Source organism: Lissotriton vulgaris, chromosome 12 (assembly GCF_964263255.1).
Source record: "Lissotriton vulgaris chromosome 12, aLisVul1.2, whole genome shotgun sequence".
Lineage (NCBI taxonomy): Eukaryota > Metazoa > Chordata > Amphibia > Caudata > Salamandridae > Lissotriton > Lissotriton vulgaris.
In genome coordinates, this window is record NC_141700.1 from 65346386 (window position 1) to 65371339 (window position 24954).

General features: G+C 46.5%; 1 protein-coding gene across 1 annotated transcript; it reads right to left on the minus strand.

Moving 5' to 3' along the window:
• On the minus strand, positions 1 to 24021 carry MEX3D (mex-3 RNA binding family member D). The gene is made up of 2 exons (XM_086947146.1): positions 23175 to 24021; positions 1 to 2212 (listed from the first exon to the last, which is right to left on the minus strand). Exons 1-2 carry the CDS (start codon positions 23680 to 23682, stop codon positions 912 to 914), a joined length of 1809 nt encoding a protein of 602 aa, XP_086803272.1. The 5' UTR covers positions 23683 to 24021; the 3' UTR covers positions 1 to 911.
• Between the last annotated feature and the right edge of the window lie 933 nt (positions 24022 to 24954).

Sequence of the window (24954 nt, forward strand, 5' to 3'; positions counted from 1 at the left end):
GTAAAAAGTCTTTATTAAGAAGGCTTTGATGTCAAAAATAAAACTCTTGGTACAATTTCATAACCGTAAGTCAGCTCAGCAAATATAGAATCCGGTCCTTAGCCCTGGCAGGTTAAAGGTCCGTTCTCTTTAAAATAAAATATACTTTAGTTCTTAAAATTTATTCAATAAAGTACATATTTCCTATAAATTCCCTACATATACACAAGAGGCAAAGGATAAAAAAATAAAACTAAAGATACAAACAAAACGCATCCCTCAGACAAAAATAAAATACAAAATTAAAGTATAAACTCCTCCCCCCCTCCCTCTTCATTTGAAACAGGACACACTTGCACGCTCCCAAACATGTAACATTTTTGGGCAGTTTTCACATTGGCAATTACAAGATTAAAAATAAAATATATTTATATATATTTATATATGTAGAAAGAACATTCCTTCCCAAAAAATAAAATACTACGTACAAAAAGAAACAAAAAACAAAACCCTTGCGTGTCCTAAAAATAAAAAGTGCAACCGGGCCTTCTCTTTCAGTTTATTTAACTTTTTCACAACGGAATACTGTTATTTGGAAAGAAATGATTTAGATGAGCTAGACTTTCCCCGTGCCAGTCATGAAACCCCGGGGCCAGAGTTAAAACAATTCTGTAAACATTTGATTTTTCTCTTCCAATTTTGAATTTTTGCCCCTTAGTATTTCTGCTCGCACACCCACCCCCACCCGACCCTCAATCCCCTCCCAACCATCTCTAGTCAAATTCAAAACTGTTATCTGCTCCTGTCCAATTCATATTAAATAAAGGGTTAATTTAAAAAGGTATATTGTAGTAGTTCTTAAAAAGTGTTCTAGGGGGTAGGGCGAAGCAAGCATTGCCCCTTGGATTGTAGCTCTTCCTGAAGTTGTCTGGCTAGGAGAAGATGCGTATGGCTTGGGTGACTGGAGTGTGGCAGGCAGGGCACTCTGGAGTGGGCCGTTCGCAGATCCGGATGGCGCACTCCATGCAGAAGAGATTGTGGCCGCAAGGCACCAGGGCGGCGATCACCTCACTCTCGTAGCACACCATGCAGTCGCGAGCGCTCTTCCGGTGGCCATCTGAGCTGCTAGAATCTGTCGGGGAGCCAGAAGCGGCAGAGATGCTTCCGGGTAAGGAGGAAGACGAAGAGTATCCTGTGCTGTTGGAGAAAGAAGAGAGCGAGCCCTGAGTTGGCAGCCAGGACAAGGTGCTGACGGGGTCACTGTGGATCCGTCGGGCTAGTGGATGTTCCAGGGCGATACCACCAGTCTCTGGGAGGGTGGGAGAGTGCCGGGGGGTGGCGTTGCCACTGATACTGCTGTTTCGTCTCTGGTTGCCGTTGATCGAGGAACAGCTACTGAAGGTTTGGAGGGTATTTGCCCGCTCAAACGGGGACCATATAGTGCCTGGGGCAGTAAGGTCCAGGGCCAGGAATTCAAATCCAAAATCAGATTCTTCAGAGCTCAGTGGTGGGGCGTGGGCGTCGTTGAAGGTAAACCCTGTGCTACTGGGGCCAACACCGCTGCTACTGTTGGTGCTAAACGGGCTGGTGGGACTGGCATCGGCCACGCGGCTGCTGTAGTAAGACTCAGTGGACGCACTGCCCAGGGAGCTCAGGCTGTCATTCCGCAAGCTGGCAGAGGGCCTGCGGGTGGGATTGGGGGCTTTGGCCCAGAGGCTGGACGCATTGCCTAAGAGGTCCAAGCAGACGTCGGTGCCATTAGAGTGAAAGTCATTGTCTGTGTGGATATCCACAAAAGAGCCTGTCCTCATTGTAATGTGGGCTTCTATCTCCTCCCGGGCGCGGTCAACATTCTCCGGCATTCCAGTCACCTCGAAGACTGGCTCCTTGTCTCGGCTTGGGGTTACAATGTAGGTGTGCGTAGTCTGTTGAATGCGCTTAATGGTTGCGCCCTTGGGCCCCACCACCAAACCAACCACACGGTAGGGTACCCGAACCTGGATAGTGGTCTGACCTGGCAGGTTGGGAGGCCCTTGGACAGTTCCAGTGAGGCCATTGACCTTGTTACGGGTTGCTCTTATCATGGAGAAGTGCTCAGCAGCCGACAAAATCTCTCTCTTGGCCATCTCTACATCTTCTTTCCGTCCAGTGACGATAAATATGGGTTCTTCACCTCGGACGGGGGTCTTTATGTAAGTGTTGGTTTTTGCTCGCAGGGCTTTGATCTTGCATCCTAAAGAAAGATAAAGAAAATGAAAGAAAATTAGGAGCATACACGCAAAGAGATACTCATCGCAGACCGGTTACTTATTACAGTTCTAAACAAAATCACTTAAGTGCACAGTTCTAATAAAAACGTTTAAAAGAAATTTAGACCCAAGCCTCAAAGTTCAATTCAGCAAGAACAGAGAAGGCGTCATCTTTTATGTATTGAGAACACAGTTGTAGTTAATACCATCGGACACTTGACATTTCTAAAACTAGGATCAAACACAGGAGAGGCTGCCAATATTCAAGCCCAATGTTCACTCCACGAGCAGTCTCGCTAGTTAGCGGCCAAAACCTCACAAAAATGCTCACCGCATACCAGTTCCTACATAGCAGCCCTTTTAACAATCTGGCGGGGTTAAAGCTTCACAGGGGCTACACAATGAACCATTAAAACGTTAAGATGCAAAAAAAAAAAAAAATCATTATGTCATGGGTACTCGCAGGACACCTCGAGTGTAGCAAGTGAAGAACTGATGGGGAGGGGGCATGTATTGGTTCGAATTACTCGGTTCAGCATGACAACCAACACGTCAAGAAGTACAGTGGTTTCAAAACCCACACATTCGTGAATGCGGGGAGGAAATGTCTTTTTGGAGGGTCTGGAAACTCAAGGGCCGGAGTAATGTGAAGGTCACTCCTGCGTGCAGACCGACAGCGCCCTCCCTCGCTGCTAAACTAACAATTCGCAAACCAGAGTTTTCCCCTTCCAAAAGGTCCTAGGGCTCCTGGAGGGAGGACTCGTCTAGTGATGGGGTGGCATGCCAATACACAAGGGTAACAGATTCATGCAGTAGTAACATGGCCACACACTGGAAAGACGCGTTTCAGAGGATCATAGCTGGAGTTGGAGAAAAGGTTGGGGTTGCATTGGGGGTGGGGGTCACTCAAGGGAGATTAAATACTTCTTCAATATCAATGCCTGGACAGCTCAGCAAGGGCACTCCGCAACCTAGCGCCCGGGAAGTCAGCCATCTGTTTGAAAATAGTCTACAACGGGGTACCTCTTTGAAGGACAGTCCAGGGCAGTTATATGAACTCTATCCATGCTTGCAAAACATTTCTGGAGAAGGACATAGGGATCCACCCTAAAGAGAAGAGTATCAGACTGCCAATGAGCAGCCATCACTTAAGAAGGTACGTACCCAATTGGAGTGCCACACCTCAAAGCACCACAGGGATTTGACACACCTTAAAGTATCGCTTGTGAGGAGGTCAACAGGGCATGGGGTAGGGGTGGGTGGGGGCGGGCGGAGAGAGACAACCACAGTTTGGCACAGGCACGCCGGGTTACCAATACAGCAAGATTTGCATCAAATAGAAAATCTCTAGTGTCATTTTCCAATCAATGGCTTGCAAAATTTGTAACCAAAATAGGCTGACACTTTATAACTGCTGAGAGCAGGATGTGAAAAATACCCGGTATAATTCTCTAGTAAAAGTGTATTTTCTGTTGGTACATGTCTGGGAAGTGCAACTCCCACCATCTAAAAAAAATCGTTTCCATGGTCAAAGGATGCTGTGGAGGGAAGAATTCCCAGTTTTTTAAAAACATTTTTTAACTACTGGGAGCAGGAGGGAGGCAATCCCCGAGCAGGTTTTTGCGCTACTCAGTTGCCCAATTTTAAAAAAAAATAAAGTTAGTTTGCACAAGTGTTAAAACTACAATCAACTACTGCAGCATTACGGAGAACACAGCCCGTCAAGAATACTCGAGATACTGGCCTGAACGCAAACATGCTCCCAAAACCAAAAGGCAAGTACTAAATGAGAATAAAAGACAACATGCTGTGGGGACCATGGGTCATCTATGTAGTAGCACATGTATTGTGCCACACGCTGTTCCCCAACACCTAAAAAATCTACCATAAAGAAATTCACTGAAGACCAGACAAGAGTGGTTTTAAGGAACAAGCAACCACACTTGACTTGTCTTCTGAAAAATACTAATCTAATAACTTGTTGGCAATAAAAATAAGTTTCCGAAATCTTCACACAAGGTTTCATGTCTTTCTAGTGGCTTCCTGCCAAGGCTCTTGTTTTGTCTTGACTACAATTGTATATCAGTTTTCCCATCGCCCCTCGTTTCCCATCTTTTTCACACTCTTGCAAGTTAATTTTCAGGTCAGCCTTCTCTGTCCCACAACAAGAGAAAAAGGCAAAAAAGGGAGAAAGATAAAGCCAAGACAGTCTAATGATGAAAAATCACTTCTCAGCCTCATTAAAAAAAAAAAAAGTGCTGTGCCCACCTCCTGCAATCCTCACCACATTTCAAGCAATGTGAATCTTACATAGACCGGGGACCCAACTTCATGCTACTACAAACGCTCTGCATAGAACATCTCATCCAAATATTGAAAACATCAAGGTGTAGAGGGTTCCCATCCTCAGCTTTGAGGGATGAAAGGCAGGGCAGAGGTAAACCAGGGAATCTGGGTTAAGGTATATCATACGACTGCAGTGAAGTCACACCAAACACTCATGATCTCAAACTAAAGGCTGGAAAATGTTCTATCATAGTGGCCTCGGTACCTCATTCGACTGGACGAACCCAGAGCCAAGGCCCATCTCTGCCAAACTAGAACTGCTAACAAACTTGTCGTCACTCCCTCGAGAAACTCGTTCACTAGAAAAAGGCCAACACCGGCAATAGGATTGGTCAGCATTAAACTAACCTCAGGTTAACAACAGCTGACAGGCCGGGTGGAGTGCTGCAAGGCCAGAACCCAACAGCAAACCACCACTCAATGACATCGTAGGAGCCCACCTCATCCCTACATCAAATGACTCCATTAAGGGCAACCCACTGCCTCAAACACCCAAACCAGGTAGGACCTCATCTCCCCAAGCCCCCCTCTCGGCACCAAGCCCAAAACACGGTCCACTTTGTAGACAACTCCGCTGAATTAATCAACTGCTGACGAATTTAGTACAAAATGTAGCAGTGCTCTACAAACATCCACTAACCTTACAAAATACACCTCCGCTGGCTATGCATTCGGGCTAGAAAAGGATGCTTGGGAAGGTATAGAGAGGTATATACATACTTAAGGCATCTGTTGCCTACAAAATATGTCGTACAGTTTGATTGGGGTATTGTCCAAGTGTTGATAAGCCTGTGACGGCTAATAAAGATTAATTAAAAACATTTTGGAAATAAATTCGTGAGCGGATATGGCCCACCAAAACCAGCTTTCAGCAATTTATCTGCACAATGTCAGATAGCTTTTGAACTACCAAAAGAATAATTTACATAAGACATCCCTGCAGAGTTTTACTTGCAAGAATGACTTGTGCAGAAGCCAACTGGTTTCTCATAGGCGTTAGAAATCTATGAAAGATGATTATAATGAAGGTTGGGGGGCACTCTTCGTCTGTTACTCCCCTTAATTCAGAGAAGTTACACGTAAGTTCAGGAGCCGTGGCAGATTCAGGATAACCACTTATTATGAAAATCAATTACATTTGAATATTGGGTATAGATTGGTGTTTTCTGAAAACAGAGTATGGATCAGGCATCAGAATTCCAGTCTTGACAAAGCCTTCCTTAATCCAACTCTGCTAGATTGGTAGAATGGAAAGAAAAATTCCTAAAAAAAAGCTGGTTGGTGGTGTGGCATTTAGTGTAGGGTTACTACCCACCTTGAAAATGCAAGTCAAAGAAAAATAAAATTACTGAAAATATGTAGCAGGGCATTACTGAACCATTCAATAATTTATAGCAAGCTGGTCATTCCAGTTTTCGACTTTTGTAATTTCTAACAGATGAGGAAATACCTAGTAGAACTGCAGAAAGATGCTCCATTTTATTATTTAGCAGCAATAATATTTAAATCCGAATAGTCACAGACATCATGGCCTTTACGCATGTAATACTGGGAGACAGTTTAGGACTGGTTAATTTGCGCCATCGGTTAAATAGGGCAGTTGGGACAAATGCAGATATAGGGCAATGTACCATTTACTTGGTAAAGGAACATTAACGCATTCAGCCGCCATTTATATAAGAGCATGTAGGTATAATAATTCAGCAGATTTTTTCAGTACAACTTTGAACTCAGAGAATAGGTGGCATGAATGTTGGTCAAGTATAGAGTTCCACTAGGGGGGCCAAGAGGTAAAGGATTTGGGGCTTAGCAGTGAGGGAGCGGCTTAGTTGAGACTGGTGGCTCTTCCAAGCTGGTGTAACGTGTTAAGGTTGGCAGTCACTTGATCCAGTTTGGAACACAAATGTAAATAAGTTGTACACAGCCCCACTCGCAAAGACTCCGCGCTTTAACCCGTTGCATGCTCATGCGGAGCCGCTCCGCCATGAGCCGCGGTTGCGCTGTGCTCATGACGGAGTGGTTCCGTCATGGCCCTGCCGCCACGCCTGCGCTGCGCGTTCTATTGAGCGGGCGGGGCCATGACGGAACCGCTCCGTCATGAGCACAGCGCAACTGCTGCTCGTGAGACGAGCATGCGAGCGCCGCTCGGGCCCCCCCCCCAGCGCTGCGGCGGAATTGCCGCCGCAGCGAAGGGGTTAAGGAACCATTTAGAGTTGTGGTTGGTCCTACCTATGGGGTGAGGTGGTACCGTTTTTTTTTTTAATTAACCCCAGTCTCCCTTCCAAGTAGTCATGCTAGGATTCCAGACACCAATTCCCACAACAATATTCTTCCATACCAAGTAGTCAAGGGAGCCACAAAATGTTTTGGGTTAAGGTAAGAAAGAGTTGCTCATGAATCCAAAGAGGGCTATTAGGAAACTGATTATGGTATACAGTCGAGTTAGTCATCACAACTTGAAATACTTTCCTTTCCTCTGTAGCGCTACTAGAGAAGCGAGCGCAAGGATACATTGGCGGTGATAGTCTAATTATATAACATTTGTAGAGCTCGACTAACAAAAAGTAATATGTGATTGTGAAAACCCAAAACAGACTCAACCAGTCACCGTCACCAATTGAAAGCAAGAGGACTCCAGAGTTGAGGACACTTTTCGCACTAAAAAGTTCTGGAAATGAAGAAAGATATACAATAGACATGATTACGGTTTGTGGCCCGCGAGCACACAAAAACTGGTGATAGGTTTGTAGACTACATTACCCATTCCCTACGTGTCCCTTCACCATAACAATAGCACGCCCACGGAACGGGAAAAGGAAAGGAGACGTCCACATACGTTTCATTTGGGTTAGTCCTAGACCAAAGCAAGCCCAACGTCACCAATTCAAGCGTAAATCCAAAGCCAGGTACTCATTCTGGTCATGAAACGTTTTTTCTACCCGGAATGTGTTGGGTTAAAAAAAAAAAAAAAAAAAAAAAAAAAGTGCGCAAACATACATTCTCTCGACTTATGGGTCCAAAGCCCAAACAATACCTTCTGTAAGCGGATGGTCTCACCAGGTAATTTTTCCTGCTCCCACATGACCACACCAAGGGTAGCAGAAAAAAAGAAAATTAAAGCTTCCAAGATCACGATCTGGCATTTCTCAACCCCTCACAGGAGTGTTGCCGAAGCAGGGAGGTGCCCTACAGCAATGGCATTCATCGGAACATTTTGAGAACTCTGTGTAGTCAAAGTGAAGTGTTCAGACAGAGAAAATTATTACGAGTAATTTGGAAAGAAGAGAATTCCACAATGCATTAAAAATAAGACAAAGTGGGCTAAAATGAATGGCCGACCTGGTGGAAGGGTGGGTATTTTTTTGGGGGGTGATGGAAGAATTTCATGATTAATAACTAATCCATTACCAACAACAAATTGAATATCAATGGATTTAAAATTGTTATCTCGAAACTGGGATATAAAGCAGGAGGGCATACGCATTATGAAGCAAGTGTCTGAACACCACATTCCCACAAGCCACACAATCACAAATGGCTATCACACCTTATCTGCAGTTAAGATAACACGCATAACTATATGATATCCAAGGCACTTTAAGAGCCCGATATGAAGCACCATGATTACTTTAGGAGGTGTAAAGCAACCAGAACACCCCGTTTCACACGCATCGCAAACTTGTAAAAGGCATGTTTGAGAGATTGTTCTATTTGCTTGGCGGTCCAGGGCGACCTTTGCCTCATCGGAGGATTTAAATAAAAGCCCTTGCGTCTGTTAAGTCTACAAAGTTACGCTTTACTGCAAGGGAGCACAAAGTCCAGGCCCTTGTCCAATATGTGTACGAAGGCAGGATAGTTTCTCTGAAGATATGAGCCACCAATTAAGTTCTTTATAAGATGGTGTGTTGCTTCACAGTTGTAGCAGTTTGGGCCCATAATGCTGTCTGTTGGCGCTCAACCCCAGTCATGCGCACTGGCTTCTTGAACTGAACTCCTCCATTGCTATGCTGTTGAGGCCACCAGTGCCATAAAACACATTTGGACTTTAATACTAGGTTTCAAAACTGGAACTTTTTTTCCTTTCTAAAGTTCCAGGCCTGTGCATCCAAAAGGTGGGTGCCTGCACCCATTAAGTAAGATCTAGGTGGGAAACTTATCCCAAGTGATGGGGGGGGGGGGGTGGAGCATAATGAGCAACCGTACCCCAAATGGAGAATCTACCATTTGATGTGGGATGGCACAAGTATAGGGCTAAAACTAAATAAGTGATACATGGTCACAAGTGAGGCTCGCACATCATACCCATGAGACTGAAGCAGGACTTCTGCAGCATCCGAAGCGGATGCACCCACACAATAGCCTTACAATCAAAGACTAACGCTTGAAGCTGGGGGGGTGGTGGTGGACAGCGAGACGAAAGATTTAAAAAGAAAAGTCCATTGACATTTAAAGGGCTCTATAGTGTGCCCACAAGATGAAACACATTGAAATGCAATTCAATTAGGATTACTAACATTGCCATAAACAGTGTGATCAATTCGATATTTCACATTTTCTAGCTTTTGCTAGATTAAATGTAGGTATGTTCTCTTTTATATGCTATAGAACAGGAGCTTTGACACCTACAGATATTAAGAATTTGTAGGATAAAACTGGAGAACAGAAGCAAGTCCGGTGGCAGCGAGATGGGACCAGGTGGGAAGGCAGGTCTGAGGTGGAGCGGGTCGAGTGTGGAAGAAGGGCTGGGATGGGTGCTCTCAGGGGGGTTGAGGCGTAGGATAAATGAAGAGATGCTGCAAGCCTGCCAGCGGTGATGCAGGGAATAAATGAAAGACTGGACAGAGTGGGTTGAGCAAAGTTTCAGAAGTGTAGAAGAGCTTGCAAGGGGGGGGGGGGGGGGGAGGGGGGTTCCTACTGGTGAGGTGGAGTCTGCCGACAACAGGTAACAAGCTGCCCTCCACATATGGAGGACGACGCCCCTATAAGCCTTGATTTCACAGACTGGGGTAGTGGTCCAAGAGGAGCTTGCTGAGGTATGAGGGTGGATGGGAAACTCGGCCTAATAACACAAAAGTAAAACAAGTTCTCTCAAGCAGACGTCTAAGTCATTGAGCAGGCCTCAGAATGATTACTTGTACCAGTACTTTATATGCTGAAAGAGACTAAATACACTATTCAGTGAATGTAAATTTAGCAAAAGAACAAACTTTTAGATAAGATAGCAATCAATAAACCAAAATGTAAAATCTTGCCAGGAAAAGGTTTAGCCAATAAGCTTTGTGAAGAAACTCCAATGTAGCAGAAGGATAACCGTCCTTTATACATCAGACAAAGAGCTGGGTCAGTGAGAAAAAAAAAACAACAAAAAAAAAACACGAAATGCACACAGTCTTTCACTCTGTACTAAACCATCAGATCTTAACGCAATTCATAAAAAACACATTAGATAGTTAAAAGGCGGGGTGAAAACTATGCAGAGACATTGCTCAGCCCAGAATGTAGAGCTGGGCAGCTAATTTGATTTGGAAGAGACAACGGTGCCTGAAAAGTTAATTAACGCAACCTAGCTCAAACGTTTGCCCTTCAGCAGACCATTAGAGGTGTATACATTTGGTAGTGACGAGAAGTGGGGGCCTTTTGGAGATAGGAGGGTGTGGGTAGCCTTTGCCGAGTACCAGGCTGCATTAATTTTAGTTCTGTTGAGCCAGTCCCAGATTAGTTGTATTATGCGGGGTGCAATTTCAATATCATGTACTGCAGCTAGTGAACGTATTGCACCCACACTTTGGGCTGAGATTTCAATGGATGTGGCTTTGGCTGCAAATCCACAGCGGGGTTGAAGCTGAAAGAATTTTTAAAATCACAATTCAGCTTTTGCCTAATCCAAATAACTGGATAGCTGTTAGTTAAAACTAGTACTCAGATTTTAGGTTCTCTCCTACCGTAGTCTAAAGGCTGCGTTTGGCTTTTTTCTCTAAAACCTAATTAAGGGCTTAAGGAACATCAATTTAGATTTTATTTGTTGAAGTTTTCTACGAGATAAATACATTTAACTTGTTTTAGATAAAACATGCGCGGCTTGACTTAAAGGGACAATGTTCGGTACCTTGCAGTATGCAAAAAGAACGATTGATGGACACAACGTGGAGCAACATCAAACATTCACCCCAGTGGACATCTGGGCCTAAATCTATATTTTTTTGCGCTCTGTGCCATTTCAGTTTAAACCCAGCCATATTGAAATCAGTCTTGACCAACAGTGCAGCCAAAATTGCCAAGCCAGGTCCTCCCTGGACCGGAAACAAGCATCCTGAGACTGGTTTCGGTGTTTCACCTCTCATCAGTCATGCTAGCGTAACTCCAGCGGCTTGGCTAGCACGTGATGTCTGGGTCTAAACTGGGGTGGCATGGTGAACAAAAGAACTATGGAGTTAACCCAGATCTCTTGACTGGGGGTGCATGTTTGATTTGATATGTCTTCAGTCCATAATTTGTGCCTTTTGCTTTCTCGCCCCTAGTGCGCCGGGTATCCCCAGACATTTGTTCCAGGTTCACTGCGTCTCTGGATCCAAGGTAGCCTGGCGGATTAAGTTTAATGCCCCAAAACTGGTCCATGGATGCTTGGCAGTTAGGGCTGGACTGTTCCCATTGGGCACAGGGTCAAGACTGATTTGCATATGGCTGGTCTAAACTGGGGTGGCATAGTGAGAAAAGCAATGGATTTAACCCTGATCTCTTGACTGGGGGTGAATGTTTGATTTGCTCTGCATTCCGCCTATCATCTATAGGTCTCTTGCTTTCTGCACCTTGGAGTAGGCAGATTACCACTAGCTAGCGTAATAAGTTTTGGTATTTTCACAGTTACTTGCTCTCTCACATCTGAGGAGGAGTTGGCATGCTCAGGCAAATGCCATGCCAAGGACAAGTTCCTGGAGGACTCACTCTCTAAACCGTACCCATAATTTATCTAGTCGAAATATTCTGATGGTCTATTTCACCTAGCAACGCCATTTTGTAACCGTTCCTTGACATCAAAACTACAACATTTTAAACAGGTCTTCAGGTGCTTGTTTAAAAAAAAAAAAAAAAAACACACACAAGGCGTGTTCTGTCTCTTGGGCACATGGCTATAAAAATCCTGGCAGCCACTAGACAGAACAACTCCCTTCAGGACGCCTAGAAAGAAGAGGGGAAGGAGAGGCTACGATTGGGCAGAGACCAGAGTGCTGCAGCCAATAGGAACCTGCCTGCATGATGTCACCACACTATGCAGAGCACGTCTGGGTCTAACAAAGAACAATGGAGCAGCCAGGCGGCACAGTCTATAAGCGAACAGGAGATGCTCCAAGCACCCGACCTGGAGACAAAATGTAAAGAAGCCCCGGATTAAAGGTCAGACTGGCATCTGCAGCTACTGGGAACAGAAACCTGGTACCCCTGCATCAAGACAGGCTACCCAGACACCAGCTGCCAGATTTAGGAGAAGCAGCCTTCCCTGGTGATGTGTGTTGAGCCTGGCATCTTAAAACTTCAGTGGGAGGAAAATTCAACAGCATGAAAGGAGGCAGGGGAAAACCAGCAAGTGGAGGCATGCCCCGAGATCCTTCTGCAAGTGTTGTATTCTGCAGCCAAAACTTGACAAGAATCTCCTGCAGAATACTGGGGTCAATATGCCTCCAAATAGACGTGCGTTTTGTTTCAAAGCAAGAACCCCCACGAGGTTAAATAAAAGCACAAGGGACTGCAACAAATCGGACACGTTTCGTGTTAGTTGTGCGTGGGCTGCACTAGAGGGTTAAGATGCTGCTGCCAGCATTTAAAGGTACTAGAATAAACGCCATCTGATTGGCAGCACGCGGACGGCAGGTCGATACTGCTCTACCCAGGAAAGCAGAGGCCTCCTGCTCAATGCATTTTAAATACTAATGCAAGAAACTACTGCAGATACAAATAGTCCCTTGGAATGAGACAAATAGACCTGACAAAGGAAGTGCCTGGATGTTGCATTTCACTTAAGCAGCCCGATGAGGTCAGCACCATTGGAGCCTCCACCTTGTAAATACAAGCATTGGCAAAGCCAATAGGCGTGGCTTCCATTTTTGAGTTCGGACTAAACCATCAAAAGCATGCTGAAGGGAGACACAATTTTTTTCTTATACAACACATAAGCAATGGGTCACTGGGTAGGTTTTAAAGATTTGTTAACAGGTCGTGAAGACAGTTTTGCTTTATAGCCAAACATAAAAGGCGGAAGCTTTGAAGGTGTTCAAGGCCCCACAGAAGCCAGCCCAAAGCCTCTTGTGTACCCACAACACCGCCCTAGGACTTGCCTGTACCTTTCCATACATACTCGTCACACCACCTCACTAGGCATCAGGACAGTATTATGAAAGAGCCAGATTGCCAATCATCAGGGGTAAAAATCTGCCTACAAGGCCCTCATTCTTGCAAGATTTTCAAGTAAACATGTTTCATGCCAATTATTTACACTTTATCTATGCAATCCTTGCGGCTCTCTAAGAAACCTTGCATTAACCGGCCCTCTGGACTCCACTCTTCATTACAGGCCCCATTCAGCAGATACATGCACCCACCATTTAAAAGGCCCTTAAAAGTCAGACTTGCCATTATACTTCCTCTCCTGCATCACAAAGCAGGCATTGGCAAAACCAATGGGTCTCACCTTTATGCTTTGACAAAGCAAGGGTATTGGCTTTACCAATACTGTCCCACATTGGTGGAAACAAAAACTAATTTACATATTGCTCACCACTAGCAAAAACATTTTTTAAAGGGCGATTATGCACACATGTGCCACGAGTCATCACACATGCACATGTAAATGTCAAGACCCTATAGCAGACCCAGAATCGCCAAGAACACGCAAGTGGCCATTTTGGTTTCTTTAATTCACTATTCCAAGATAGCAGCTACCCAGCTAGAAAAAGTAAATAAGTGAACAAAGGGTTTTTTTTAAAGATCTAATTGCACGAATTGCTTTAAAGGGGGGGGGGGGCGGTTTAAACTAGGGCTGGCTATGAAAGTATACAATCAAAAGGATGGCAAAGAGCTGTGCTTCAGAGGTGGGATAAACAAGAAGTTAAGAAAGCCATTAAATAAGCTTTCTAATGAAATATCAAGAGCCAATCAATGAGCTTATCCAAGGTTCACTTAAAGTTATGGTACGGTCCACAATAGGTCTTCCTCAACATAAGACTACAAGCTGTCCGAAACAAAGGCATAATTGTCACAATGGGCGCGACTGCTTACTTGCTCCAAATTTTGTTGCACAGAAAGTCATGAAAGTATTTTTTTTTTTTTTTTAAACGGCCAAAAAAAGTTGATTGGTCCAAAAAAAAAGATACATCTTTAAGAGACAGCATACATCCATGAGCAAATTTCGAGACTGCTTGTAACGAAGAAAAGAAAAATGTTTTAATTGACACTTGTGCAAAGACTACTACTATGTTAAGCAATTCTATTGATCTCTACAGTCACACATACTAAGGAGGGAATGTTCTACTAACTTCAATAAAAGAATATTGCGAAACAGACTCCGCATATCTTTAAGGAATTAAGATCTACAGATGCATAAAAAAATATTAATGGGTGCAGAGCCCTTTACGTGCAGTGCATTGTAAATGAACAGCAAGGACTCCGGCAGGAGATAACACCGACCCAAAGCTATGCGTGGCAGATGTGAAATCAATACCCAAACTCTAAAGACTCCTGCAACAAGAGCAAGCAGTCCCAAAACAGAGACACCCGTCAACACTGAAGTACCTGCAGGGTGAATGAAGGCTTCCCGAGAGAAGGCCCTGACAAAGTATTTTATTTTTAAGAGAACTCTGATCCAGGGCCGGTAATCAAGAGAACACATTTTACCCACCTACTTGATAGATGCGCACGTACAAAGCCGCCAAGAAGAGAAACAAACTGGAGTCCAAGGGGAAGAATTTATTAGTTTGTAAAGTTGGTCACCGCGGACCACTTCTAGTGGGATGTGAAATCTGGAATCCTGCAGATAAAACGCTTTCTAGTGAAGACAAGGGTACGTTTTTAGCTTGGGGTACCGTGAAATTGGGTAGATTATGTTTAAAATAGAGTGGGGTAGACTGGAGTGGGTGGTGTCGATTGGAGTGAGGCAGGTTGGTGTAGACTAGAGTGGGGTGAATTGGAATAGAGTGGGTGGGGTGGATTAGAGTAGATTTGAGTGCGGCGGAGGGGGTACTTGGAGTGCACTAGATTGGGTAGATTAGAGATAGGTAGATTGGAATGGAGTAGAGTGGACAGGGGTAGAGTAGGGTGGCGCTAATTGGAGTGGCTGGAGTGAAGGGAGTAGATTGGGGCGGAGTGGAGTGACGTACTTGACCCAACTCCAATCAGAATGAAGAGAAAATTGGAGTGGTGTGGGATAGATAGGAGTGGTGTAGATTGGGTGGATTAGAGTAGGGTAGACTCGAATGGAGTGGGGTAGACGGAGGTAGATTAGAATGGGATGGAGTGGGGTGGAGTAGAATGTAATGTGGTAGAGTGGAGTCGCGTGGAGTGGGGTACATTAGAGAGGAAAGGGACAGGTTGAGTGGGGTAGTGTGGAATGGAGTGGGGTAGATTGAAGTAGACTAGAGACGGGTACATTGGGTTAGAGTGGGTAAGTGGAGAGGAGGGATGTGGAGTGGCAAGATGTGTCGTAGAGTGTCTTACAGCAGAAGAACGGCACAGAGTGGAGCAGAATGTTCTACAGTGAAGATGGGTACAGTGGAGTAGTGTAAAGTGGAGTGACAAAGGATGATTAGTGTGCTAGCGCACTGCAATTACAGACAGCACATCTCCAATTCAAATGGCCATGACATTTGCAGACATCCAGTTTTACTGCGCACACACACGTGTGGAAATGTCATCACCTAGTGTATTGATCTTCTTAAAATATTTGTTTCCACCACACTTGAGAATTACCAAAATTGTGCTTCATGTCTACTTTTTTCATTTAGATTTATTTTGAAATATCAGCATAGTTTGTTTTTGTGGTGTGCTGGAAAAAACAACACTACAGCCCGTCATCTCACATAGGTACTGAGCAGGATGAATTGTCGCTGAAATGCTTTCACTTTGAATTCAGCAAAAGAAAGGTAAAGAGCACGGTTCCTTGGAGAAGACAGCTTGACAATTGACCTCAGTCTTTGAATGCCAAGCTAACATGACAAACAGAAAGCAAGTTCGTGGAAGAATACAGTTACGGTTTGGGCAACGGGAAGGAGGAACTCTAGCTGGACAGCCTAAAGCAAATAAAGCCAGCAAATCTGATTTACAAGCCACAAAAGCAATGGTAAGCAATGGGCAGAATGCATCCCTAGGCCAACTTTCTGAATCTCCCCAAAATGTATTTAGCAAACCAGACAGCTGTGCTGTGTGGTAGGCTGTGACCTACAATGGGGGCTTCTGTGCCAAAAGGTTAGGTAATTGGACAACATTTGGAAGGAACTGCAAGGCACTGGTCTACCATGACCACCCCCCACCCCCACCATTTAGGCTACTCGGTGAGATGGATAGGGTCCTGTGGCCTTGGATTACCCGCCTCAGCCTTAATTCATGGCACACTTCACGTCCCAGGCAAAACAGCCTGTTCAATGCTATAACTGAAGCAGAGTCTGCAGTCTTCAGAAATCACTACTACTAAATTGTCTTTCACCAAACTTCTGAATACAGCCAATACTGCAAAATTGATCTATGAAACATAGTAAGTATTGAAAAATAGAATAAATGTTTTGACTGATCCTTTCTTAAAGGATACAATAGTTCATGCACTGCCCGAGCTTTCAAAAGGATGTTCCTTGTCCTCACACATCATTCAAGCCCAAAAGAACAAAAGCACAAGCAAAGGCAAGGAATTAACTGAAGGACTGTTGCCCCAGAAGATTATGTATATAATGAAGACTGTTAGAATACCCTTAACATGTTTTTTTATTTAAATAACTTCCATAACAACAGGGAAGACTGACAGAAGTCTCTGATGTCAACAAGCAGGAACTGTGCAAAGGTTTCTATAATGTACCAACTTCTTCATGTCTCTTTACTAGATAAGAGCAATAGGTGTGAAGTGCAAGGGGCGGAAAGAGGACAAGGTGGATTATCTACCGGAGAAGTAATGTTCCAAATATGGCACAAGTTCCCTCTAGCTGTAATTAGCAAAATCTTTGAGTCCCGAAATAACCTTTACAGAGGAAAAACTACTTTCAGACGCCAGCCTTTGGCACCTAAATTGAGTACCATTGAAGACATAGGTTTCCATTTTAATACTAGGTGATAAACTATTTAAGTTTATGGCAATCGAGCCCTGATGTTGAATCTATGGCTGCAAATCAGCACAGTCCAGCTGTTACTGTATCATATTAAAAGAATATATATTTCAAGCTTCAAAATGCAGATTCTATAGCCTTCCACCTCCATCCACGCGCACATGAGCGGGGGCTACCTTAAATACAGACCTGCAGGGGCTCCATCGAATTGTCTCCTCTCAAAAATCAAACACTTCACAATTACCAAAAGAATACTCGGAAAAGAGTATCACACTAACTCGGTTTAAGTATGAAACAGCTAGGCTAAAGAGCTGTAGGTCCTTGCTGGAAGAAGTTGGTTCACCCTTGACAGGTCCTAAACAGAACTGGGCACCTATTACAGAAATAAAAACTAGCATCTCATCACCAAGGCCGCCAACAAGCGAGGAAGGCACCATCTCACCCGAAACAAAGGCGAAAACAAGGAAGTGTGGATGCCTTTGTTCCTTTGCACTTCCAGGCTCAAGTGTGAGGCAATGTTCACCCACTGGAGAAGAAAATGGAGGCCAGGCCTCACTGGCCAAGGAAGCCTTGAAGAAAGGATGCTACTAGGTTCCATCGCTGCAGACTAGCTCCAGGTTTTGCAAGCTTCAGACAAACGATAAGAGGACTTGGTTGTTCTCTTGAAAGAAGACTCTTCTAATGCAAGCTCATGGCACTTGTCCAAAAAGCACTCACCGCTCTGGCTATATATAACAACAAAAACAGGCTGGTAGCAAACCCGACTAAATCAAAAATAGTCATTTTTGGGCACTACCCCAAAAAACAAAGAGCAAAATGGAGTCTCGGCCATTTAACCCTCGACAGCACCCAGAAATACCTATACTTAGGGGTCTCCTTCCACGAATCAGGGTTGTGCGGCACCCACTTAAAGAAAATTCAGGGTAAAGGTAAATCCATCATTTTTGCCCTATGTAAACTACAAGCCCTTATACACAGCCCTTCAGCAACGGCCATTCAAAGAGTCCTCAAGGCCAAGTTAATGCCTGCCCTTAACTACGCACAACAGGCGTACCCAGGCAAATTAAATAAGGAGCTGGAAAAAATCCAATGTGGGGCATACAAGAGACTCGCTGGCCAAGGTTTAATTTTCCATAAGGCCTCCAAGACGAGTCGAAACGTCGACGCCATAAAATCTTTGCCCTGGATGTTGTTATACAATTTCGCGTGCAATATAATTTTGAAAGCATTGTCTCCATAAGAAATTGTTTTGAAAACATTATACGCCAGGCCATCTGTAAATTGTTTGTGTAAATCTATTGTTCGTGTATACAAATTTGAAGTATTCTTCATTCTATGCTCTTTCTATATTTTTCTATTCTAACACGCTAAATTCAGTTTCTTGCACATACTCTTGTTTGGGCAACCAAATTTCTTCTCTTGTACACTGAGATAGCTACGATTGCAATGAATTAAAATTGCCCTGGACTTATAATTATTGCTGTTGCTTTTTTGATTTGATTGTATACATATTATCATTGAATGTATTTGGGCTGATCCATTGGACATGCCCCATGACTAAGAGGAAGTGATCATTGGTTGAGTAGAAATAACAGTCTGAGACCATGGTCTTTGAATAGCATTTAGACCAGTCCAAAGCACATGTTCCAAAGAGGTCCTACACTCAACATTTTTCAACTGCAGCATAAAGTTGTTAGTTCGGGTTCTGAAAGTGTAGAGAAGTCACGACAGTGGACCATAATTTGCCATCAAAACTATCGGATTTGCAAAACATCTCAGATGCCTACGAGTGATCGCCTGACAAAAAACTCAACTTGCAAGATTCTCCGGCAAAAATGGTAGTGGGGATTAATTCCCAGTCAATGATCAGAGTAGAAAATGTCCACGCGTCAGAGTAGCTCTGTTCTTCAAAACACCAAGGGGAGCCAAGAGTCAAACACGCTATGTACAAAGATCCTTCCAGCCTCTGGGGTAACAATCAGCCAATTGGGGATATTTCACTGGCAATGAGCCCCACATAGGGCCTACTGAAATCACTTGTTCAATTACTGGACCAGAAAGGTCCCGAACTAAGAACATTAGGCAGAACTTAATGTTGCTGTCACTTTGCAGAATCAGATCACTGAAATTATCGCATTCCAGCCCCTATTGCTGCTTGCAGTCACACTTACCGTCCCACAGGTAAAGGCTCTGTGTTTAAAGCTCAAGTACTACGGATAAGCATTTGTGTGTGCACCTCGCATCAAGAGTGGCAGCAACCTGCTAGCGGAGAAAAGACGATTCTTAGTTAGACTGGACAGTCGAAGGCCATCAAAGCCAAATTGAAGCAAAAATGCTACATATGCCACTTGGCTATCAATTTTGCTGGGATTAATCCTGCATCTTCAAATAACGAGCAATAAATGGACGTTAACTATGCACAAAAGGAGGTGCTCTCCCATGCTGGAAACCCATGGCAAAATTGTTACACCCGAGTTACACTTTCAATAGGATGTTGGCCCCTATCCCACACAAGGTGGCACACGCTACATTATTGAAGTCACCACTCCTCACCAGAAAACGAGACACTCGCCGGGCTAGGCCAAAGATCTCTCAGCACGTTGTAGGTGTTACCAGCCATGAACGGGCCCCTGTACAGCTAAAAGCTGGTGCTTTGAATACTTTCTTTTTTATTAAGTGCAATATTAAAAAAATCAAAAGGGAAACAGATTAACTGGCATAGGTTAGCTAAGGTGCAAATAAAAGACCATATTACCTGCGACAACGCAGATATAAAGTAGGCATTTGTCTCCCCCCACTGAGATTTGGCACAATAACCTCCAATAGTTTGGTGTTTTTGGTTCACCCGAGGGCGGAGCACCATGGGAAAGCGGCACAGAGATGCAAACTTCTTTCAGAGCACCGGTAGTGAGCACTGCAATGGACCACATGCACCTCTTGCAGCCCCCACCCCCAGAAAAGAATTGAAAGAGAAACTGCCTGAAGCACACCACTGCCTGCGTTTGTCAGCCAGTTAGGATCTAAAATAATAATAATAATAAAAAGACCAAAAAAATTGGCCAGTGTAAATAAAAAATTCAAGAGGTGCTTTCCCGTGACCACAAATGGTTCCCCACAGAACATACACTACACTCGACCCTTGCATTCTCCATTGTCAATAAACGGCCTTACACCTTGGGCTCCCACTATCACAAAAATCATTCTGCCTCAAACTCAACCCAGAGGATGCCAATATTCCCCACAGTCATGATACTACCTCCTGACCCCTTTAACACCCTCTTAAAAAAACTTTCTGTAATATTGCTATAATTACTAAATACTGTACGTGAAGGCCTCGGGGCACCAGTACTGCTGTGGGCCACCTATCCAGTACTGATGGACGTGCCCCAGCCATCACACCCATGCACCGTCTCTATTCGTGGCCCTCTCCTGTGCCTGTTAGTTGAAGCAGCTTTAACCTTGTCTGCTTCTCCTGCACTTGTGGGGTGGAGGGGAAGTGGTGAAGGCATGTCCGGGCATGGGATGGGAAGGAATCCAGATGCACTCTCTGAAGAGAGCTCTGCGGAAGCACTGCGTTTATTTACTCAGCACCAGCCGGTCCCCATTCTGAGAAGTAACTAACGGAACTGGGAATCGGATCTACTAGAATCCGAGTAGGATGCTGAGTCCCTGCACTGGAGGAGGGTCTTTGCAGCGCCTGTACAAGGCATTGTGGCTCAGTGAGGTACCAGCTCATGGCCATCTTCTTCACAATGATGGATACTCAAGCGCTTAGACAGCACCTGCTGGTTTAGGGGGCGCTTCTGTAAGATGATGAAGCAGTGAATGTAACTCTAGACTCTTCATACCAGACACAAAGCCCAGATGGGACAATTGGTCCAGAACACAGCCAGGTGTGAACTAGCCTCACAGTGGGGAATCTGAGGCCCACGAAAAACAGACAGGTGGTTAGGTTAAACTCAAACGGGAGGCAATGTCATGAAGATTTGGAGGGGGGCTATTCTGGAATACCGACCCCCCCCCCCCCCCCCATCCAAGAACCTTACCTAGCATTCCCATACTCACAAAAGGTACCCCCGCCAATCCCTGCTCCACCCACCACCATTTGCAAGGGACCAGACATTAGCCTTAACTCCCCCATACACCCTTTTTTGGTCACTAGCGACCCCATCTTGCAGCGAACAAAGCAAGGTAACATCCTAAAGTTATAAACCGTAAATAAGAGGCCTGGGGACCTAGGGTACCACCTAAGAGAGCACAGCACACACACTCCTTTGGAGGAGACCTACACCAGTCGCAGATGATGTGAATTCCATCCACTACTGGAGCATCAGACCTCTAGGACCTTGCAGGTCAGCATTGCTAGGGTGTACCCACCTTGTAGAGCTGACCCTTGATCCAACGAGGTCCATACTCGAAACTTAAGACCAAGTGCTCTGGCGTCAGACTTGGATTTTAATTTCTTTTCAGGCCGGGTGCATGGATCCCAGGACGGCTATAGCAAGCACCGTTACCTTGTAGGGAACAATGGCTTTGAGGAGTAGACAAGTGCAGGCTTCCCTTCAGGTGAAAGAAAAATCCTCAGACACGACTTCAGGGAGACTACAAGATGTTAATTGGATAAACCTACTATTGTGTCACAGTTCACACTAGAATAACCACCGCCAGGTTCAGCTTTTCAAAAGGCTCTCACTTCTTTCGATGTTCTATTGTGACATGACAGGGTTGCATGACAAATACTGCGAACACTGCTGGTGTGGTCTACCTCGACAGCTGCTCTTTGGTCAGTCGCCTATGGACAAGTTGCCTTTTCAACTTGTTTTAGCATATAAGTATTTAATGAAGTTAAATCGTTAATGCCCAACTTGCTAATGGTGCATATTTGTTCTTCGTATATGCAAAAGTCGGGTGTGATGAACGACCGGTTATGCACATGGGGCAGCAGAGAGGTTATCTTATACAATTAGCCAAATAACCCTAGAAATAGAATTCCTGTACACATGACCGTCACGAGGGATGCACTACAGATGCATGACGTTTAGGCCAGTTCTAAGAGCACTCCAAGACATTCTAAGAGGTAGTCGTCACTTGATTTCAAGAAGCTCTTCCCCTTGCCACCGTGGTCGAGGCAAGGAGTGCAGAGCCTGGGTCTATCAGTTACAATAGCATCGTCTGCTTCAGGCTGCATTTATTTTTTGCTGGTTGTCAGCAGCAAGCAGGCATTTGCTTACTTGAGTGACTGTGCCCGTCAGGCACCTTTTAAACGTATTCAAAGATGGGACTGTATTCATTTCTGCAAATGATTGCAATAGTGGTGCTCTGGTTACTGGAGAAGGACGTTCAATCATACAATAAAAAGTCTAACAATAGCTCTACGGCATTACAAAACACTTCCTGCAGTTCCCTCGGACCTTCTCATCCTCCCCGCCAACAGGAACACATGCCGGTTCCCCAGCACACTGCAGCTCCGAGTCAGTCCCGGTCCCCCACAATGACTGCACTAGTATACTAAAAGTAAAGTTCGCATACAACGTCCCAAGCCGCTATGGTTCTAGGGGGCGCCACCCACACTTCACCGATGAAGGGCCTGAGCACCTGGTTCTGTGATAAAGGACTCACGCCTTGCACTCTTCATATCGGTCTAACAAAGGCACCCGATGGAGACAGTGGACAAAAGTAGAGCCAGGCTGAGGCAGATTCAGCAGGCCGCGCGGAGGGCATGGGAAGTAACACTCACCTAATGCTGGGATGTGAGGCCCCAGGGACACCCACTGGTCCAGAAAGTAAAATCTCAGGGGTGGGGCAGGGTGGAAGCAAGGACCCCACTGGCCCAGAAAGCAAAACCTCAGGGGTGGGGCAGGATGGAAGCAAGGACCCCAGGCACCCACTGGTCTAGAAAGCAAAATCTCAAGGGTGGAAGCAGAGACTCCTTGCATGTTCAAGGGAGGGGGTGCTGATACAGGGCAGGAGGATTCGTAGCACAGGTAGCAGAGGGCCTTTGTCAGCTGCACCCTTCCACTTCAACGCAATGTTCAGAGCACGGAGAGGGCAGGGACCACCTGCATAGCGCAATTAGTCCCAGGGTGGTGATGCTACTACACAGTGATGCCACAGCTAGGGAACAGGGAGGCATGGCATGGGTAATAAGTACTGCTAGTACCCCCACGAGGGGGTCCCCTGGTGATGACGGTACCACCACAGAGGAGTTTGCAATAACAACAGGCCCTTGCAAGGTGCAGTCACACAGCCCTCGGCCCGTAGGCCACCCACCCCCAGGCCCCAGCATCAAGCCCCCGGTACTCGCCTTGCCGGCCCACGATCTCGGCGACGTGCTCGGAGCTGGGCACGGGCACGCACTCGGTCATGTTGACGCTCTTCTTGCGGCTGCCGATGATGCTCATCTGCTCGGCCAGCAGCGCGGGGCCCAGGTGCGGGTACGCGGCCCCGGGGTAGAGCTCGGCGGGGCCCTGCGGGGGGCTCCCGGGCTCCGAGCCCAGCAGCATCAGCTCGTCGTCGTCGGGGCCCGGCTCCAGCGGCTCCGCGGGGCCCTGGTCCTCCTCGTCCTCCTCCTCCAGCCCGAGCAGCGAGAGCTGGCCCAGCGCGAAGCGGAAGGCGTCCTCGGCTTCGGGGGGCTCGGGGTCCCCGGATCCTCCGCCTCCCCCGCCGCCGCCCTTGTCGGCTTCAGCCTCGGCTCCTCCGCCGCCCCCCGGCTGCGGCTCCTCGTCCTGCGGCTCCCCGGCGGCCGGGCCCCCGAGCCGCGGGCTGCCCCCCGCCGCCGCCGCCTCCTCCGGGTGGTAGATGGAGCTGGGCATGGCGGGGGCGCCCTCCTCCCCGGGGAGCCGGCAGGGCGCGGCGCCGGCAGGCTCGGCCGCCGCTTCTTCTCCTCCTTCTTCTGCAGTCCGGGCGGGGGTGCGCTCGCGCCGGCTCTCCTCCGCTGTCCTCGCGCCGCCGCCGGCTCGCGCTGCCTCCTCCTCTGCTCCCGGCCTCGTGCAGCCTGCGCTGGCGGCGGCTCGCGCTGCTCCTCCTGCTGCCTCCTCTCCCTTTGTCTGCCGCCCGGCGTCCGTGTCCTGCTGGTGTGTGTGTGCGAGTGCGCCGCCCGCCCCGCGGTCTCGCGCACCTCTTTCTCTGGCTCCTCAGCGCGCACACGTAGGCACGCGCCCATACATTTACAATACGAAAAACACACACGGGGCCGGGGAGGTGAAGAAAAAAAAAAAAAGAAAGGCGCGCGCGGGCACGCGAGCTTCTGCGCGCTGGTTGGTCGCCTGGTCTGGCCCTCGGCGCGCGCCCCACCTCCCCCCTCCCCAGTAGGCTGGCGCGCGCCGCAGGCCCCCCCCTCATAGTTCCCCCCCCCCCACACACACACTTGGCCCCGCCCTCAGCGCCGCGGCTGTCAACGCGTGACACCAGCAGCAACACAACAATGGGTTCAGAGGACACGCACATGGGCAGCTGCGGCAAAGGTTTGGGGGAGGAGCCGACTCTAGGGCACGCCCCCCGGCCACGCCTCATCCGCGAGCTGAGGTTTCATTCTGCGGCTGATCCCAGCGACTTGAGCGGTGCGGCCCCGCCCAGGACACGCCCTCTCTCAGCCAATCACCGCGCAGGCTCCTCCCCCTGCAACCCAGACGGTGTCCAGAGGCCAACCTCTGCTAGTGATCGCCTTCGTGTATGGCACCCCCCCATTGGCAGCCTCTACTGATTGATTCATTTATTTGATCAATTTTATAAAGCGTGGATGTGGCCCGAAGGCATTAGAGTGCTTTAAAAGAGTAGCAGGTTACAAGCGTAGTGCACGTTACAGTTGCAATAGCAGAAACAAATAGAAAAAAAAATACATTCGGGAATTTTACCTTCGGGTAAAGTCCGCGCTTTATAAAATGCATTAAATAAATACACAGTTCAAGCATGGCGGGGTCACATACCGAGGGTAGTTCCATCCTGGTGGAGAGAGTGATTTACCAAGCCCAGCCACCTGGGACCCCCAGCCAGCATCCTCAGCTAATGCCTAAAATAGCTTTTCAGTCATAATCTTAGGAGCGCCTTCTTTTGTGTGATCAAACCACCATTAGCAGCCAATCACT